General features: G+C 44.2%; 1 protein-coding gene across 1 annotated transcript; it reads left to right on the forward strand.

Moving 5' to 3' along the window:
- The first annotated feature begins 2735 nt into the window (after positions 1–2735).
- Positions 2736–12478, forward strand: MANSC1 (MANSC domain containing 1). The gene is made up of 3 exons (XM_074869523.1): positions 2736–3013; positions 3808–3948; positions 8233–12478. The coding sequence occupies exons 1-3, from the start codon at positions 2794–2796 to the stop codon at positions 9207–9209; spliced, it is 1338 nt and encodes a 445-aa protein (XP_074725624.1). The 5' UTR covers positions 2736–2793; the 3' UTR covers positions 9210–12478.
- Positions 12479–15789: the final 3311 nt, after the last annotated feature.

A 15789-nucleotide genomic window follows, 5' to 3' on the forward strand; every position in this document is an offset into this window, starting at 1 on the left:
CCGATACCAAATCGGAGGGACAGATGGATGGGTGTGTGCTCCTCACCCCCCCCCCCCCCCCCCAAAGGGACCCCCCCCAAGGGTTTTGGTAAGATTTGGGCCCTTGGCTATGCCAAGTGATTACCTGGGAATTAATTGATGACAATCATTTTTTTGCGTGTAGTGCTATAGAGCCAGCCTGCAGCTTGGGCATTTATTGTAGGCAATCTCAAAGAATCTGTAGATGTTGCGTAAGAAGAAACTGTACTATTCGTGAACCTGACTGCTTCTCCTGAATTCAGCCAGACCTACAGCTCGTGGGCTGTTTGTGCATCTGGTGTCAGGTGCATATAGTTACAGCCCTAATTGGCATAGCTATTAAGAGATAAATCCAGCCCCCCCAAGCCCCTCTAATCTCTGAGGACCGGCTAGAAGGCAAGGTGATTCATCTCTTACCAAATTAATTCATTACCTTAAATGCAACACACCTTTAGTGAATTTGCACCCGGGCCCAGCCGTCCTCCCCTCTCTTGGCCTCCCTTCCCTCCCATCTCCATGGGCAGGGAAGCACAGCAGCCGCTGGGCAAGGCTGGCTCTCCCCTAGGCAGCCGCAGAAGTTTCAGCAGGGCTTTTGCTGTTCCTTGGCTTCCCTGCACCTCATCAGCCTGGCTGAGCTGCATCTGCCCTCTCCAGAGAGGCTGAGTGCCTGCCCTACAAAGAAGAGGAAGAGGGGAAAGGAGCAGTGGTGGCTGGACTGCAGCAATTGTGGCATCCCATAGTATCTCATCATATTGCCATATCAGCCCTTCTCAGATTCCCATTATCATCTAAGCCTGTCTCTGTGCAGGGCTCCACATCTACTATCATTCCAGTACCCCGACACCCTGAACTCTTAACACTATCCCACGAGGCTTGGTGAAGAACCATTTGCTCCACCCTCCACTTACAACCGCCCCAGCCAGAGCTTCAGCCTTTTTTCCGAGCTTCTTTCAGCTCATCTTCTCCTACCACCACTATGGAAGCAAAGGCTGGTGACAGCCAGAACTCTACCTAATGCACAGCACAGGTAATATTTGTGCTTGCTTTTAGTATTCATTCCCTTAGTGCGTATCATTGTGTGATACAGTTAATAGGTGACACCTTAAATGTTCACATTCTCTTACAGCTTTTAAACAGTGAAAATAATGTTACCAGTTTACTAAAAGAGGGAAAACTGGCTAGAAATAAACATTTTCTCAAACAAGTGCAGCTGAACATTTCAGAAAAAAAACACCAAGTGCACGAGAATCGCAACGAAACGTTGGGAATTGCCCCAAATCGGCTGTTCGGTGTGAAATGGAATGATGGCCTCAGTCTCTTATAGCACGTAAGTCCAAATAAAAGCCAACAGCCAGTTGTATTAACAAAGGAGACGGGGACTGACTGGGCGTGAAGAACAAGCCAGCCGCCCGCCCCTTGGCGTGAGTCCGTGGTGCTGGGCGCAGCGCAGGGCAGCGTGAAGCAGGATGTGCCCCCGCTGCTGCTGCTGCCAGCACCGCGCCCATTCCGGGGAAGGATCTGAGAGAAGCAAGAAATATCACCTCAGTTTAAGTTTCTTTCTTTAAAATAGACAGCAGATGCCTGCCCGAGATGCAACCGGACTCCCTACTTTCATTATTCTACCTTAACCATTACAATGTGTAAAATAACCTGCCCTTTGGTAACTCTTCAGGTAATGGGCCACCCCTAAAAAGAAAACATCTTTTATTTACAGACCGCTGTATTATTCTAAGTACTTGTATTCTCATCCTTCTCTCTAAGAATGAAGGCCTGAAAAAGAAGGAATATATCTCACAATCCTTTTATTCCTTGCACTCCTTACTCTCCCGGCCACTTTTAGACACTGTCCCAAAAATAAGAAAAAAAAAATTAAAGAGAGGAAATGAAAACTTTCCAAGGAAAAACATTACTTAAGCAAGCAATTGCACTAAGGCTTTTGAGGGAAGAACGGCATAGCTGCCAGTCTGTGCTCTCAGTAGCCAGGCTTGTCCCTTACAACTCCCATTCAGCGAACACCCTGTGCTCTGATTCGAGCAGGATTACTCAGGTAGCAAAGAAACGCTTACGCAGACATCGAAATATGCACATGCCCGTGTAGACCAGGGTACATATACTCATCGCTTTCACTACAGCCTCCAAAAGCGGATCTCGGTGGGAGAAGAGACAGGTCAGGCTGTGAGCAAAACCACCTCAGCCTCACCACCACCGCCGCCGCCATCACCACCGTCACCGCCTCGACCTGAAGGGTTTCACCGGGTGGGTTTTGCTTTGTGCGTGAAGCTGGGGACCAGTCCCTGGGGCCGGTGAGCAGCTGGGGGAGTGGGGACACCACCACAGCCCTGCTGAGGGGGCAGGAGGGTCGGAGGGATGGCGGACAGGAAGGCAGGAAGGTGGGCAGGCAAACAGGAGGGCAGGAAGGCAGGAGAGGAAGGCGGGAAGGAGGGCGTGCAGGAGGGACGGTAAGCAAGGAGGGCAGGCAGGAGGACAGGAGAAGCAGGCAGGAGGCCCGGGCCCGCCTCCCGCAGTCCCTCCTCCCGGCCCGGCCCCGCCGCCGCCTTCCCGCGCGCGGGCGGTGCGAGGGGGGCGGGGGGAGCGGCCCGAAGTTTCCCTCAGAACTTCGTCCCCGCCCCGGGAGCGCGGGGAGGTGTCTGGGCGGTGCTACCCCGGCTACCAGCCCCGCGGGCAGCTCGCCGGTAGGGCGGGTGTGTGGCGGAGGGGGGTCCCCTGGTAAGGGGCGCCTCAAGGCCGGCGGCGTCCCCGCCCGAGCGAGCCACCATGTCTGCCGGTAGCAGGCAGTGGGCGGTTTGTTTGCTGGTGGCCACCTGCGTGGTGGCCGGGCCCCCCCCGAGTCAGGAGTGCTCCGTGGAGAAACTGGAAAACGCCATCATCGATATAAACTTATCTCTGCCCAAAGGCGTCAGGGGCGCGGAGCCATTGTACGCCCCAAGCCCGGGGGCTTGCAGTCGCGCTTGCTGCTCGGGGGAAAAGCTCTCAGGTAACCCGCTCCTCTTTGGTCTTTTCTGGGAAATGACTTCCGAAGTTTGGGCTCGCGTGGTGTTCAAGTGCTGTTCCGTGTATTCAGCACAGAAGCGTTAATTTACCCATGCACCCACGCTACGACTAGTAACTGCTATCCTGTTTTGCTAGGCGTGATGCTACATCTTAATGCGAGACCCCGTAGTGTTCAGGAAAAGAAACAGGGGTAGTTTTAAACGTTAAAACCTCGCAGATCCCCAAACACTAAGGTGCATAAGCCATAGATGCACCACAAAGTAACTGGCATTTTGCGCTACGTTTAATTTTAGCCAAAAATGAGAGTGCTACCTTGCTCTGAGACGGTTGGTTTGCACCAGGCTTTTGGAGTGGTGGGAGGTAGAGCAGCCAGTGGTAAAGGTGACCCCCACAAGCAGCAACAAGCCAAGCGATTCCTGGGATGTGATAGGGAAAAGTATATAAATCATTTCCTTCCCCATGAGTACAGGAAGGCGGTTTTCAGATGTATCGGGATTTGTAAGCGAGATATTATTACATAAAGTGGTGCCAGTGTGGTATGGGTGAGGGATTAGATTCATTATTTCCTTAGGTTCATCGGTACAGGAAGAGGAAGGTGTGACCTTTTGTATATTGGCCCTGGGCCATTCTTTTGCAGTCCTGGGCTGTTTTTCCTGTTGGAATGTTATATGTTTTCCTCTTACTCACATGAAGAAAAAATAATTTAACAAACTAGAGCTCATTATCAAGCTGCTTTTAAAAGTTCTTATTGCTGAAACATGTACTTATATTTTTCAGGAGACAAGAAGTGTAATTTGATGATTTTTGATGCTCAGAGGACAAGCACACATCCAAACTGCTACCTGTTCTACTGCCCTAGCACAGAGGCTTGTCCGATGAAACCCGCAACAGGACTTGTGAGCTACAAGATAACTAGAGGTAAATAATAGTAAGAGCCACCAGTCCCCACACCAGATGACTTTTGCACCTGTGAGTTTTCAGTAGGGACCAGAAAATGTTTGGGGGTTGAGTTTTTAGTAAAATGGTCTAAGCCAAGCACTGTAATTTGAAATTGGAAGATGGAGGGGCAGATGTGTAGTGAACTCCTGTGTGTGCCCAGCTTCCTGGCTGGAATAACATCTTGACCCTTATGAAACTCCTTCACCTTAGATTCGGAACTCATAATTTTCCCTCGCTCAAAACAAAAAGAAGCTGCTTCCATCTTGATATATTCAAGAAGGAAAATTCCCTGTATGTAATGCTGAAGAGTGTTGCTGAAAGCCGTGGAAATATGATGCCCTTGTCGCCATCTGCATGTTCAAAGCATTCGTGCTGCACTGAACGCCACGTACACGCAGGCAGAAACACTGAGCACACGTAGGGCAAGCACCGCTGTGATGGTGCTGGGTAGTTGGCAATAGCAATCATTATTTTCTGCTTTCAGTTAAGGAACCTGAAGCGCAGATGCAAACTGTCTAAACTCAAAGCTTTATGGCATGTGGGCTGTACGCTCAGAAATTTCTTGCTGTCTGTCATGTGATGTGGGGTTTTCAATAGCAAATCTTGGTGTTGACTGATGTTTGCTTGCACCAGACCTGTCGGAACAGCTCAGATAAGAAACTGATAATTAGACTGTCCGCCAGCCAAGAGTTCATAAGGTGGTTTCAGTGTGGCTGCTTGAGAGAGCAGAAAATTCGTATTTCCGGGGACTGAACTTTTGCTGAAAAAGAGAACTTTTCCAAGAGCATCTATGCAAGGAGCCACAGGATATGTAGAAAGACTATGCACATAATGCTAGCAAATATTTCTGTCCAAGCACAGTCACACAGGGACTGGGCAAAAGCAGTGTGTGACAAATGAATTGCATACCTATAAAGTTGTTACAACTACTCTTTTTTCCAGCTCTTTCTCCCCTAGAAGACTATAAGGGTTTCAAGAAACAAGGAATGTAACCGTGTTTGTGCTTTCATCCTGCATGTGGTGTAATGCTCAGTTAGCAACCTGAGTGCATATACCATCTTTTTTTCATTTTGCGTTTTTTTAGCTTCTGTGAATATTGAATTATGGAAAAATTATGCTAGCTTATTTACCTTATGTTCCTAATAAGCTTTCAAAGGTAGCATCTGACTGGTGTTGGTACTGACAAACATTTCTGTTTTTTCGCATGAGAATCTGTGTGTGGCTACACTGAAAACCAAACTAAAAGGGGGAAATTGCTGTATTGTAATAAAGCAACTTAAAATACTGATGCTATGTTAGTAATGAAATTCTGTTTTTTCTTTTTTTAAACTATTCTTGTGGCTGCTAACTAATGGAAACAACCTATGGCTTAGGAAGTAAAACATTTCCTGGTCCAAGTTGCAGAGAGCTGTTGCTAAAATATAAATTAACATTTCTGGTTTCTGCTGTTCATGTACTTCTGTGGCGCTTGCCTTTCCCGCCCAACTAAGATACCCAAGCAAGACTTGTGGGTTCTAGCAAAGTATGCTCAGGAGGTGGTTTTTGTGTTTTTTTTTAAGAGTGACAACCTGAAGTTTGGTTTCTAATGCAGCTTATTGGATTTGAGATACCAGCGGGAGTGCTTTGGTTTTTTAATCTCTTTTTTTAAAGTTTGACTCGTGTAGTGCCCTTGTTCTTTGTTACCACGAGCATGTCTGTCCTAGTACCCCAGCTGTACCTCACAATGTGACAGTTTTGGGCAATTGCATTTGGGAGTTTGTAGTCTAAAATGGAAACAACGAATACGATAGTGTTTGATGCTGAAAACGTGGAGTAGAGTTAGTTAACACAGGCAGTTATGTTAATTAATCAATCCGAGCACTGCAGAATAGCAGCAATACTTAACTCCCATACGGGACTCGTCACGTAGCCTCCCTGTGCTCCCTCCACCCCACCTTTGCACGCCGTGCGTGTGCTCCATGATTTTCTGGCTGTTGCCCAGGCAAGCGACCTGACGATGAGGTGGCACCCTGCGAGTGCTTTGTAGCTGTCACAGCATGTCCGCTGTTTGTTTAAACGCGCGGGGGGAAGCATCCGTGGGACTGCATTGGGAACAGGGAAAAGGTGAATTGGGGACTGACACCGTGGGGGTGACAGGGCGTTTCCTCACTGGTGTGGTAATGTGTTCAGAGCTGCAGAAGCAGGTTGGCTGTCTTTAAGAATACAGCTTCTGATTATCTATATAATATATTTATATATATATAAAAAATATATAGTGATCTTACCCCTGGTCTCGGCACTGGTGAGGCTGCACCTCAATGGCTGGGTTCAGTTTTGGGCCCCTCACTACAAAAAGGACATTGAATGACTCGAGCGTGTCCAGAGAAGGGCAACGGAGCTGGTGCAGGGTCTGGAGCACAGGTCTGATGGGGGGCGGCTGAGGGAACTGGGGGGGTTTAGTCTGGAGAAGAGGAGGCTGAGGGGAGATCTCATCGCCCTCTACAACTCCCTGAAAGGAGGGTGCAGAGAGGGGGGATGAGTCTCTTGAACCAAGGAACAAGCGACAGGACAAGCGGGAATGGCCTCAAGCTGCACCAGGGCAGGGTCAGACTGGCTCTTAGGAAGTATTTCTTTGCAGAAGGGGTTGTTGGGCGTTGGAATGGGCTGCCCAGGGCAGAGGGGAAGTCGGGTTGACGCAGTGCTGAGGGATCTGGTGGAGTTGAGAACGGTCAGTGTGAGGTTCATGGTTGGACTGGAGGAGCTTCAAGGCCTTTTCCAACCGAGATGATTCTGGGATTCTGTGTAATAACTGAAAATTTTGTTATTTAAAGCCACTCTCTAAAACCAGAGTTTGGCTCTTCTTGAAGTCAAACCTTGTGGTTGGAGTCCATTATCTGTGTTTAGGATCTTACTTTGCTAACAAGCTGGTGCTTGACTGGAAGGTTGGGATAAAAATTTGTGTCTATGATTCAAGTGAAGTATTTGCTGTGCTCTTGTTTAAAGCATTGCCAGTTTGCCAGTTTTTTGGGTTGTTGGCTTTTTTGCACTTTATTTTTTTGTGGAGTCTTAAGCTTGGAAATATATATTAAAACAGCAGCCAAGTAGGCTTCTTTGCATGTATAATAAAGCTGAAGTGTATCCATCCCTCTAGATAAGAGTTTCTACTTGAGAAAAAAGTGATAATGAAAATGTCGTGAACTTTTTGTTGTTTACTTCAATTCCAGTGCAGTTAACAAACCTCTTTGTTTCTATAAAAAAAGAGGTGAGTGAGAGTCAGAACTACTTGAGAGCATGTTCCCTTTCAAGTGTTCTGTGTGGCAGCTGTGTGATAATATGTATAAAATAATTATAAATTTTATAATTATATGTATATGTATATTTACACATAAAAATCTGAATGATAACGATTAGGCAGTCTTTCCAAGAGCTTGCGCTCACCTAAACTCTCTCTGTAATACCTGTGTAGAATCAGATAGCTCCTAGAATTATCATTTGTATGGAATTTGTGTCACATAACACTGTTGTCCTGCTTCCAAATTCTATTAAATGACATTGACCTGCCTGTTTTGCAAGGAATACCTATCGACTTCTGGAGATATTATAAAGTGTAGTCTGCTTGTTGTGGAAGTCTTCACTGCAAATACCGCGGAGGCTCTTGGAGCGGTGTTTTAGAGCACAGCAGTAGAGACTCAGATCTTTCCTACAAACCAGTATGTGTATTAAATGGCTTATAAAATGGGGATATTATTGCCACCTTGTATCATAAGACAATTTGTGTGTGTGAATTGAACTGTGTCAAGCAATCATAGGGTGCTTGGGTGTTACAAAAAGGGGAATATATCATTATCTTGGCTAGGTGGAAATGTGTACATCTGACAAATAAAAGTGAGGTTGATAATATCTACTTCTTAACTGACAAAGGCTGGGAATGGTTTGAAGGCAGTGGGCCTACTCACACTGCTTCTGGCCAAATAAATGCTAACATGCATGCAATGTGAGTATAAAACAGATTGGGATGATCGCTCTGCACAGGTAAATTCTGTAAGAAGCTGCAGTCAGGCTCTGATGTGCCCAGGCTTGAGGCTGACTGGTCTTATGACACAGAATTTAAAAGTCACTCTGGAAATGATAAAGAAAGTACGATTGTGATCCCTCAGTTTCATTAGTCATTACTTTCTGAAGCTCCCTTGTGTCTCTCTCACCAAGAAATACGAATAGAGTAAGCCTGTGGTAGTCACAGATAGATTTAATAATTAAATACTGGCGTTTCCTTTCTGTTTCCAGACAGCCGTGCCCCAGAGGATATATCCTTCCAAAGTGAGAACTTCGCTTCGAGGGGGTATTCTCTGTCTTCAGATGCTGGAGCGTTTCTTTCTCGCAGTCAGACTAGCCATCAGAATCGTACCGCTGCTTTGCAACAATCTGTCTTTCATCAGGCATCTGAACTCCTGAACCACGTGGGCAACCATTTAGACAACACTGAGTTTCATACAGTTTTTCCTGAATCCCAAAGGGCAAAACATCCTGAGAGCTTAGACCCTGTCCCAAGGCAGAAAATAATTAACCTGCCATCAAATACATCTTCTGCCGTTGGAATTGGAAACCCCTCTGCTTTGTTCCCTCAGTCTAGCACTCCTGAACCCAGCAGTACTACTCTTACTCCTCTGCCTACAAGTACCACCCGACTGGCATCTCGTACAACCTTTCTGCATCCTGGTGGTGCTAAACCTACTACTGTCACCACCACCTTTCCACCTGCTGCAACCGCTGGAGCTAAACCCGCTATCCCTGCTGCCGGCATCGCTGTTACGCATGTTCCTCTTTCCAGTCCTGCAACTTCTGCTTCTACAACCAACTGGGCGACCACAAATTCCAGATCTGCTGCCACCCCATCAGGGCTGAGAACTCCAGCCATCTCTCCTGAGCCAGCAGTTGTCTCTTCCAACGATACCAACCATGTTACCCCCCTCTCTTTTGCAGGGTTCACTCTGTCTACTCGTGATTCCCCCACGGCTTCCCAAACCAACCCTCAGGGTTATGACCCCTCTGATTCAGAAGGCTACCTGCCAGAGAGTGTTCTGAGAGGGAAAGGTGCCGTTCAGCTGGGAGAAAAAAGCAGCCTTGTAGCAGCTTTGCTTTTTGGGGTGATATTCTTGTTGTTAGTTATTGCACTGACAGGGAAGAAAATACACGAGTCTCTTCAGAAGAGGCATTATTCCAGGCTGGATTACTTGATCAATGGAATGTATGCTGATGTATGATGGGGAGGGGGAATAAGACTGTGAGGAGCATCTCTCATCTGTGAGAGGACAACTCTGAAACAGAACAGTAGATATTGAATTTGGAAAAGAGGATAGATTCCTCTTTTGGCCACTGATGGGAAGGTGGCAGATGGTTTGGTGGGGAAGAGAACTGCTCCTTCTATGCTGAACTATAACGTCTGTCATTTTTGATTTACTACTAAATCCTGAAAATAAACACTGAAATCCAAGTTAAGCTAAGAAGGTCTTACATTTAAGGAGAAAAAGCATTTCAAGAGCTTAATCTATACTGTGACAAGATCAGTGGAATAGAAGTACACCTAATAAATTGAATACCTGTGCAGTGCGTGAGCATTTTCAGTGCTGTTTGCACCAAATGCCATAGTGTTACATGATCGTCTGGCAATCCCATTTACTCTGTTTATAGCCTTAAAGGAGTACTTAGTAGTAGACCTTTGTGTCTAAATGGTTTTAGGTACAAACAGGAAAAACTGTAGTACACATAGCTTAATTTTCCTTAGCTACGTATAGTTTATGGATATATATGTATCTTTAATGGGTTTTTCTTCATACATCACAAGCTATCTTTAAAACCACATGCTGCAAATCTGAGTTTGCCTTTTCCAAAGAGCTTGCCACCCTATATCATAGAGGATTTTTGCAATAAGTACCAGAGAGAAGGAGTTTTTATCATATCGAAGTAAAGCAAGCTGCAATCAAGATCTTTTGTAACAGATGGCATGACCAAGGGACTTGGCATATGCACAAGAGAGAATCTGTACAAATACACTGAAATCCCTAATAGTTGAGACTTAATACTTCATCTCAGAGCAGGCAGAAACTTGTGAGGGGGTTTAGCAAAGACAACAGCTGTATTATTTGCAGAGGACACAGAAAAGTGTGGTCTCCATTTGCTGAACATCTAAACGGAGGTAAAAAAGTTTTGAAGGAAAATGGTGGCTATGCTATAGGAGGGTGCCAACCTCAAAGATGTTTCCTACAGTCAGCAGGAGCGTTATCTTCCTGCTTCTGGTGTTCTAGTTCTCTCACCAGGCTGGTGGCTCTCAAAAGAGCTGCTTGCAACAGTGCTGGACTTGCTGTCCCTCCTGAGCACGCAGAGCTCTGGCTGGCTCTCAGAGCACACCCTCTTCACTTCAGGGGTCACCTTCTTGGGACTGGTAATAACCACAGCTGCTCCATGTGTTCCCCCAACACTACAGCAAGAGAGGAGTGGGAGTACGTGTGAGCATCTACCCAACTTCCAGTTCATGTATTCACATTTCCCTTCATGTACGCCCAGTCTAAACCTGTTTTTAGAATGAAAGACTAGATTTCAAAGTATCGGTGTGGCAGGCAGCGTAATCAACAACAAACATCAAGACAGAGAAGGAAGGTGCCTCATGAATACGAGGAAATAATTCTACTACAAAATATGAAACGTGACTCACATCCAAGAGCTTCTTAGATCTGTCAGGCTTGGTGTGGTGGGAAGCAGGCGTGATCCAAAAATGGCCTCAAGGCAAGTTTTGTGAGAGCTCTAACAATAACTTTATGCAGAAAATTCTCTGAAAATTCCATTATTCAAAGATCAAATAAAAGTCAGTGTTCCTTATGTCAAGAAGTTGAATTCTTACCATATAGGGGCTGCAAATTGCTTTATAGATACAAAACCAGCTGGTCTTCTACATTGCTTAAGCCTGACAGTGCTTAAATGAAAAACATTATGGATAACCTCTTAAAAGTGAACAAAATTAGAAAAGTGTCTCAAGTTCATCAGCTTACCTGTTGAGTGCACTTTGTTTAACATCAGTTTTTTTTTTTTTTAATAGCTATTTTCAAAGGTTTCTGGTCAAGGAACATGACGAGGGGGAACAACATTTCTGGGAAATGAGTTAGTAAAATGGTAAGTACTCGGCCCAGTTGTGGGCTGTAAAAATGCAGGCACAGATCTGAGGTTGACTGTAATTTTCTCTCAAAAGAACTACAACTCCGTGAGAAGCCTTCTACGTTGCTGCTGCTGACATGGCAGGTTATTGCAGGAGAGGTGCTGAGATCAACTGTGTGCTTCTGCTGTGATAACTAATTTGTTGGAGGGAGAGGTGGTTGGTATTAATTAATACGGTGCAGTGCAGTAGAGATACATTCAAGAGAAGGCAGGCAGACGTATCTCGGGGCCGTTCAGAGCTCTGGGCATGTTTTTTGCTAATATCATTAGAAATATCACCCTTCCAACCCAAACAGCAATGTGTGTCAAGCGCAGTGAACAGCAGAAGTAAAGCAGAAAGGCAAACGGGTACCATGACTAATTTGGTAAGGATGCCACACTGAGTAGCCTTTCACAATTTTTGAGTGAAACAAACAACTTTAAAAAGCCTTTTTTATGCTTGAGCAAAGAAAAATACGTATTAGGCAGGTGTACTGAAACACTTTTTTTTTTTTTTTGTCCTGGATTAAGAACAAACGGGGAATTGTTAGGGACTGGTTTGGATCTTTCTGGAGGGGCATTTACAAGCTGTGTTTGGACACTAGAGGGCAACAACAGTTTATTAAATAGAACTGACAAGTTTTGAGGATGCCAATTTAAAAATGTTTTCATTAGCTCGATTTTTAACTTTCCAGTCAATGGCTATTTCATTGAAAAAATGTTTTATAGGAAAGCTGGTTTCTTTATTGGAAGGTTCTGGGTGGAGGATTATATACATATACAGAGGGAGTGAACAGCTGTAGAGACAACAAAACTAAGCATATTTTCTTCTCTATTTTAATAATTGTAAATCAAATTGCACTATTAGTCATGTATTGGCATTTCCAGTTAACGGAGCAGGAGAGAGAGATTTCCCATCATCATTCTTTCAACTATGATGCTTAATTATATGCATTTTTGGAGCTTGTTTATTCGTCTGGATATTGCTCTTATATTATGAAACAGGAGTGAAGCAGAGTAACTGTAAAAAATCCATCCAGTTTGTTACACTTTTCAACATTGTTTATCTACAAGTTCTGTGCACTCTTCTGTTTTTCCATCGACATCTCCTGTGGTCTTAACTGTGCACTGCACATGATCATTAGCCACCGTGACATGGTGACAACCCATGCACTTGGGATGGCTCTTTCTGAAGTGAACCAGTTATGTTATGGCATGAGGCCAAAATCTGATTGACTTTAATCACCTGGAGAGTGTAATAAATGCTGTAGCTGCTTCTTTTCATGTTGTTGCTTTATAGCGCTGAGCAAACATCAGGTGTGTAAATATACTGTCATGAACAAAACTGTTTTGTGGTATTGTATGGTAAGGAAAATAGCCCAAATTTTATAACCACTGCAAACAATCATAAAGAAAGAAATTGCAGATCTATTTGAGATGGATGAGAAGAGTACATAGTCCCTACTCAAAGGGCTGCAAACTCAGTATAGCATGTTCTCTTCAAATGGTGCTTCAGTTTATTGTAATTCCTGTGGGAGTAGGAAATGCTTATACTCAGGATTCTTTCAAGTAAATTACTAACCAACTAACAAAAGAAAAAAAAAAAGAATTGCATGAGGAGACAGTTTCAAAACTGAATCTTATTTTTCTTCCTCCTACAAAACCATCTTAGTGGATTTGAATCTGAATACACCATTAGCTACTGCTTTGATCCCACCATCCCACACTCCATGCTGATACAAACATAGAATTTAAAGTGCCATTATTGCAGTCAACAGTTTCCACCCAGTGTCCTTGTAGAGAGCTATACTTTGTGCTCTGTCACACTCCTGAAACTGGCCTAGACTGATGGGCCCTTCCTATGCATCACCCTTTCTCTCATATAGGTAATAGACTTTCCCTGTTCATCAATAGATACGGGATAGCCACAGCCCCTCATCCTTGTAACTCTTGCACATCCCTTGAGGACTGTACATGATATTCCCAGATGCTTTACCAGGCTCTTGATGGGGAGATCTCCTGGGATATACTTAGGATATACTGAAAATTTTTCTTCATCTTCAGGAAGCCTAAACTCACTCTTAATCTCACAGCCTAAATTTGCTTTTTTCTTTCTAGGTCTCTACACTCCCTGAGGATATCAAAGTGCAAAGCATAAAACTGCTGCTCTTTGTCCTCTTTGTGTTTGGTAGATATAATAATGGATAAATGTATTTTTAAGTTTCGGGACAACTATGCTGGATCACTGTTTCCTGTATATTGTCTCACTTCATGAAAAAAAAGCCGGAGGGTTGTGCATTAACTGTTCTGTTACTTCTTTCCTTCCAACCTATAAAATGTCATTGGCTGAAGTGGCAAAAGAGTTTAGATATGCCACGTCCAAGGTGTTCTAATCCCTCTTCTTTTTGGTTTGCTTTGTCTTTAATAGAAAATTGAAAATTCAATCATACTGCCAACACCCAGGAATAGTGCTCAGGTAATTTGTGCACTCTGTATTTTCTCAAGTTTCACAAGCAGTTAACATCCAGAACAACTTCAAGATGTTGTAGGTGAGACTGGCTAAACCATAGGCATGTTTTGAAGTATTCACTGATTTGAGCAGTCACTCTGAAGACCACAGAGGTGCTTCTTCAAACTGCTAGGATGGTGAGGATGGCTGCATAAGGTTTAAGTACTTACAAGGTGCTTTGGTACCTGCCACATCAGAGAAGCAGCTGAGTTCTGGCTGAAAGTTTAAAAGCCACCGGAGCAAAACCAGGTTTTGTCTGTGCCCCACTTACCACTGAAAGAAGGATGTAATCAGTGGTGCTTAGACTTTGACATTGCGACTTTTGCAACTCCTCTCAGCAACACCGAGAGTGAAAATTTGCACAAAGTTCAAACATTTAGTCTTGTGCTAGGAAGATGGTAGAAAAACCCTCACTAAGACACAGGTTTTCTATAGGCTTGCCTGCTGTTTATTTGGTTTCCAAGTAAGTTTTTCTGTTTGATTCTCTGAAAGAGCCTTTTTTCTCTGTCCCTAAATCCAAGTTCCACTGACACTACTGAAGTCCTGTGTAGCCCAAGTAAGTTAGGACTGAGATGATCCCTTTACTTCAGTGGCCGTGTGCTGCTCTTTGTGTGTGCAACTCCCATTGATGTCAGTGGGAGGTCCTCCAGCACATAGTTTATGGCTATAAGTCAAGTCCTCCCACTTAGTGGCTCAGCTTTCCAAAACAATTGCCTTAGAGGATGACAGCACTTCTCAGCCCAGAGGTAAAATTTCTGAAAGAATCCAAAGACCATTTTCCCAGCTGCTTCTGATTATTTAACTATGGCAGTGTTGTCCTTGTTTTGTTTCAGGGCACAAAATAAGGAGTTCAAATGTTTTTCCACCATGTGATAACTCAGGCACTACTTCTGGAAAGACTCCAGATTTGGCACATGCTATATATTGCCTTGACAGAGCACTCTGTTTTAGAAAGGGCAAAAAATAATTTGTTTGTGGGGTATAGTTTTAAAAAAGTGAGAACATCTTGCACTATGCTGCTCACTACTAAACTTAACAAAATACACATGTGGCTTTCCTACACAGACAAATACATAAAGAAATACATAAAATAAAATGGGTATACCCCATTCAAGTGAACGTTGTGAAGGATGGTAGAGTTTGAAAAGTGACAGGCCTGAATCAGTCATAGAATCCCTGAATCATCTCGGTTGGAAAAGCCCTTGAAGATCCTCCAGTCCAACCATTAACCTCACCCTGACCGTTCCCAACTCCACCAGATCCCTCAGCGCTGGGTCAACCCGACTCTTCAACCCCTCCAGGGATGGGGACTCCATCCCTGCCCTGGGCAGCCCATTCCAACGCCCAACAACCCCTTCTGCAAAGAAATCCTTCCTAAGAGCCAGTCTGACCCTGCCCTGGCGCAGCTTGAGGCCATTCCCTCTTGGCCTGGCGCTTGTTCCTTGGGTCAAGAGACTCATCCCCCCCCTCATCGCCAATGAATGCTGAAGTCTATCAATGTTGATTAAGTCCTCATTAGAAACAACCTTGGTTGCAGGTATCGTAATGGACCTGGTAAAACAAGATAGGTCTCTCCAGGAAAGACTTTGCATATTTCTCATTTGGCTTTTGACCTAAAATTTAACAAATCTTCTTTCAATCTTTAACTCAGCTCAACTTCTGTTTATTGTACCCTATTACCATCAGTTATGACAACTAAGTATCTATCCTCTACCTCTCTACCTTCTTTTTCTGCACAGCCGTTCCGTTGTCTATCTAACGTTGTTCAAGAGTGGAGGTTTTGCACAGGGAAAGAAAATGGGAATTTGCCTTTGTAATTGCTAGGCTGTGTTTTGCTTTAGTTTTCAGATCTTCCTGTTTAAAATTGAGTATTTTAAACTTGAATTTTGATTTCCTAATCTTTCTTTTGAAATGGTATCTATGTAGCAAAATAATTACTAGGTGATCCATATGTCAAGGACTCAGGGCTGCATAATGTTGAATGCTTTTTGCTCATGAAGAGGTCCTTCTGAATCTATTGAAATACAAAACATTATCTCATAAAAAATAGATTTTGTCCTTTGTCTCAAAGAGCCATGACAAATGGCACAGCTACACCATAGGCACAAGTCTCCAATGTTTTGTGTTCATGTAAGTATAAATCATGG

The sequence above is a fragment of the Strix uralensis genome, chromosome 5 (genome assembly GCF_047716275.1).
Source record: "Strix uralensis isolate ZFMK-TIS-50842 chromosome 5, bStrUra1, whole genome shotgun sequence".
NCBI lineage: Eukaryota > Metazoa > Chordata > Aves > Strigiformes > Strigidae > Strix > Strix uralensis.